General features: G+C 36.5%; 1 protein-coding gene across 1 annotated transcript; it reads right to left on the minus strand.

The window, feature by feature from the left end:
* Positions 1-2,092: 2,092 nt before the first annotated feature.
* Positions 2,093-3,240, minus strand: GPR65 (G protein-coupled receptor 65). The gene is given in 5 exon segments (XM_043988413.1): positions 2,093-2,424; positions 2,426-2,460; positions 2,462-2,616; positions 2,619-2,957; positions 2,960-3,240. Coding segments are annotated over 5 exon segments (861 nt in total). The 5' UTR covers positions 3,174-3,240; the 3' UTR covers positions 2,093-2,306.
* Positions 3,241-5,014: the final 1,774 nt, after the last annotated feature.

Consider the following 5,014-nt stretch of genomic DNA (forward strand, 5'->3'; position numbering starts at 1 on the left):
ATTAAGTTCTGGAGTTTTCATTTCATTGGGGGTAGGTAGAGAAGAGGAGTATATTTTTACCAGCCTTCACTGGGTAGGCCATGAAGGCAGGGGTAGTGTAGTGCCCTTCAGAGATTTAAAATTGGTAAATGATGAAGAGTAATGTTCTTTAATTTAAAAAACTGATGTCTCAAAGTTCTGAAGTTTGAAAATACACATATAAGTACATATAAACTTATGTAGTAGTTAGTTTTCTGCAAACAGCATTCTAGGTTAGAGTTGTGAACCTGAAAGTTGTTGTTGTTGTTTTTGTCCTTCATTCTCAAAGAGGACCATGACATCTGGAGGTGATGTCATTGACTTGGAATGACTTGGATTTAAATGAGGGAGGGCTGTGCATGGTCACCATCCGCACTTTCTCCTCCCAGAGCCACCTGGGTCCAGTAGCAGATATATATAAGGACGACTGGAGATGGTCCTGGATGTTTAAGGCAATTGGGGTCAAGTGACTTGCCCACGGTCACACAGCTAGTAAGGTGTCTGAGAAGAGATTTGAACTTAGATCCTCCCAACTTCAGGGCCAGTGCTCTATCCATTGCACCACCTACCTGCCCGCACCTGAATATATAGTTGAGGGACTCTGAAAGGGAAAAAAGTCCACTGAATTGGGTGAAGCTGCTGTCTTAGAGTTCATGGAGCTAAATCGCATTCACATTATTTTATGAAAGAATGCCTTGTTATTCTTATTTATTTATATTTAAAGTGCAAAAACAATACACTCAGTTGATAGCTTTCTGGCTCTATAGATCAGAAGCAAGATTAGAGCAGTTCAAGGATATGAGGGGAGACAGTGAAAATTATAAGTAGCAATTGACAAATAGATAGTGAGAGAGAAGGGAGAAAACTTACAAAAAGCTGCTCACAAGAACTAAAAGTATGCTGAGTTCATTCCTGGAGGGGCAAACAAACCTATATTGTTTGGCCTCAGTCTACTACAGCAAGATCCAATAATTGTGGTTACTGATGACAATATGTCATCAGAAAAAATTTGTATGGCTTCATTTAATTTATTCTACTTGAAAAGGCAGAGATTATGTGATACCTTTTATAAACACTCTTTTTAAAAAATTATTAAAATATTAACATCTAGAAGATCAACATAGTGTGGCCAACTCTCAAACAAGTCTCTCAAACCTAACAGACCCTTCCAGTCCCACCTAGTGAGATATCTAGGTTTTATTCACCCCTTGATCATACTTTTGGGTGATTAATTTAAATGAAATGTTTCTTCTCTGATAAATGTGGCTGGGCTTAGCATCTTTACACTTTAAGAGGGGCAAGTCAATTTTAGCTGATTCCTTGACCCTCCTACCACCCCCAATCACACATAAACAAGAAATCCAATTCTATTACTTACTCCTGACAAACACTAGTTAAATTATGATAGTCTAACAGATTTTTTGAATCACCATAACTCCAATTTTTACCTTGATGTCTGAAAAACATTCCACTTAATTGGGAACTGGTCTGATTATTTCTGGAGAACAATTTTGGAACTATGCCCTAAGGGCTATAAACTGTGCAATACCATTACTAGGTCTGTATCCCAAAGAGAATGAAGGAAAATGGCGGTGAGGAAGAGCATATATACAAAAAATATTTATAGCAACTTTTTTGTGTGTATGGTGGCAAAGAATTGGAGATGGGATGCTAGTTCAAGTGGGAATGGCTGAACAAGTTGTGGTATATGATTGTAATAGAATACGATTGTGCTATAAGAAAGAACTAGCAAAGTGATTCCAGAAAAACCTGAGAGGAATTATATGCACTAATGTAAAATGAAGTGAGGCAGAAGCAGAACATTATACACAACAACAATACTGTTGTAATGAATTTAGCTACTCTGATCAAGACTACCATCCAACAGAATTCTGAAGGCTCATGATGAACACGCTATCCTCTTCCAAAGAGAGAACTGATGAAGTCTGAATACAGACTGAAGGATAATTTTTTTAAACTTTATGTTTTCTTGCCTTTGTTGCCCACGTGGGCTAATATGGAAATATATTTTGCATGACTTCACATATCTAATTGTATATCACCTGTTTGCCTTTTCAATGAGTGGGGAGGGGACTTGAGAGAGGGAGAGAATTCAGAACTCAACATTTTCAAAATGAATGTTAAAAAAAGAAAACCCTCTGCGTTTATTCTATGTCTAACTCACCACTATATTTTGTAGACACAGAGACGTCATTTTTCTTTGAGACTTACTTGGCAGATGGCAGAATTTTTAACATGTTCCACATATGCTGATCTTCCTGTCTCACTTATAAAAACAGTACAAAATGTGGATCCGCCACACAATTTAAACTTGTCAGGGCAACAGTGATTCTATAAAGTTTAAATATCTGCTTGCCCAAGTCTGGCTTGTGCCTTTCCAATACTTAGTATCAGCAACAAAGCATGGAAGGAAGTAAAACAGAAGGAAAAAAGTCAGCGAGATACTTAAAAGTAACTTGATGATCCTTCTTTTTTCGTGGTTTTCTGTGGCTTGATTATGCTTTATAACCGCTTGGTAGACTTTTTGATTGCAGAATTGAATTATCACCAAGGGGATCATATAACCGGTGCATGTCCGAAGATGTTGAAGTCAATTTGCCATTCTCTCAAGGGGTATTTGTCAAAACACAAAACATAGACTTGTTGGTACCGCAGCTTTCAATAGATATTTCATTCTTTCCAGATAATGATGGCATTGAATACTATCTCTATGACCCAGATTGATAGGCTGATGGAAAAGGCAATTCTTCTTGTCCTTAGGTAGAGAAATTTCAAAGGATAGACCACCGCCAAGTATCTATCAAGGGAGATGCAAGAGAGGAAAGCGGTGCTACTGTAGAAATTCACGTACATCAAGAAAGCACTCACTTTGCACAGGGTGGGAGAGAATGTCCAATTGTCTTCATTCCAAGTGTATGTATCCAAAGGGGTAGCGTTGATGAATAGAGGAGATCAGAGAGTGATAGACCATGAGGGTAAAACCCTAATTCATTTGTCTTCTTCACTTGTAGAAATGAAACACACAGAGACCCGATATTGGCAGGAACGCTGATGACCATCACAAAGATATAAATGATGGGGAACAAATAGTGATCTACATGGTGCTGTTCTTCAATACACACAGTTTTATTCATGATTTGTTTTTTTTTGGCAAGAGTGGTCAGTTCTGCTAAGTGGTACAGTAGGTAGAACTCCTGATCTGGAAAAATCTAAGGTCAAATATGGCTTCAGATCCTTACTAGCTCTGGATCTAGGCAAATAATTGAACTTCTATCTGACTCAGTTTCCTCATTTGCAAAACGAGGGAAGACCATTTACCTATCTTCCGAGAGTTGTTGAAAAATAAGATGAATAATATTTGTAAAGCACTTGCAAACCCTTAAAGTGCTATATAAATGCTAGCTATCATTATTATTCTTTGAAAGTCTAAGAAAAAGTTGAACTGTGTTCATTATTAGCTTTTTTTAGCTTACTAAGATCTCATCGGTTAGTCTTATTTGGTGATGCCATTGAATACTGGGGGCCTAGAGATTCTTCCACAAATGCCTATGGATTCTTATTTGTCCATTAACTAGACAGGCATCTGGATTGAAGAAACTTGAAATTATGTATCATAGTTCCAGAAAGCTGACAATAAGCATCAACTTGTCCATCACATGGCCTTGAGGTAGGATCACACTTTGTCAATCTCCATATAAACTCATGTTAGAGACTTGGTCACAATATGAATAATTAATAGTTTGCTTTAGCAAAGATTGAGTTTCTTCTTAAATGCCTTTGATTCTGTAAGGAAAGATAAAACAGTTATGACATATTTTATACTCAGACTTTAGATGTATAACCCATATCTGATTGTTTACCACCCAGGAGGGAGGAGGGGAGGAAGGGAAGGAGGGATAAAATTTGAAACTCAAAACTATAAATAAATGTTTATTATTTTTTTTAAAAGAGAAGTATCCCTTGGTTGTTTTGTGATTTTTGAAATATCCTTGTCATTAAATCTACTGCGGATCTTTAAATGCTTTGATTCTGAAGTTTTAAAAAGCAAATAATAGTAAATCACAGATTTTTAGGAGATAAAAAAGGAACTAAACTAATGTGTGTCTCATAGATGAACATATAGAAATAGAAGTTACGTTTGTAATAATTATCACTTCCCACAAACATAACGAATTCCTGGATTTCTTTTACCTGAGGATTAATAAAATAAGATTAGAAAAGTGTTTCTCCCCAACCCCCCACATATGCATACATAAAAACACACACGAAAAAGCAATTAAATCATGCCCATTTGTTGCACTTGTCAGAACAGGAGAAAGCATGGAATTATAGGAATCCAAATGTGTAGTTTGTAGGACAATATCCAAATCTACATATCGTTCAGGTAAAAATTGTTATCAGCACCGCTAAAAGGTCGTCATTAAAAACAAGTTAACCAAATATCTTACCAGTATATTGAATAATTTAAATTATGTGAATTTAACACAATATATCAGACTCTTCAGCATACCATTAATCTTCTTGTTTTGCTAGTTAAATTACCTTTTCATATACACACACACACACACACACACACACACAAACACAGAAAGAGCATTGATCAGAATACCAACACAAAAGTTGGGTTTATTGCTGGCAGATATAATAAAGGTAAGATTGCACACCAGAAGAAAGTATTACCCTTTTAACTTAGTTTTTTTTCTTGCCTATCATTTGCTTGCCAATCAGCACCTTGGTGTCCTCCCACCCCCTCTTTCCAAGAGTCCCTGTAATAGGTTATGGAAAGACAGGATCCCCAATCAGATGATGTAAGTGAATTTAAAAGGAATTTCCTAACCCCAAGTCAGATAGCTATCCAGATCACAGACTTCAAATTGGCCCAGATGTTGAAGGAAAAAAAAAAGATTAGAATTAATCTTAATTTGGGGGCTTTCTTTTGTTAGTTCTTCCTGGCTGGCCACATGTTCACAAAGAA

Source organism: Dromiciops gliroides, chromosome 2, assembly GCF_019393635.1.
Source record: "Dromiciops gliroides isolate mDroGli1 chromosome 2, mDroGli1.pri, whole genome shotgun sequence".
NCBI lineage: Eukaryota > Metazoa > Chordata > Mammalia > Microbiotheria > Microbiotheriidae > Dromiciops > Dromiciops gliroides.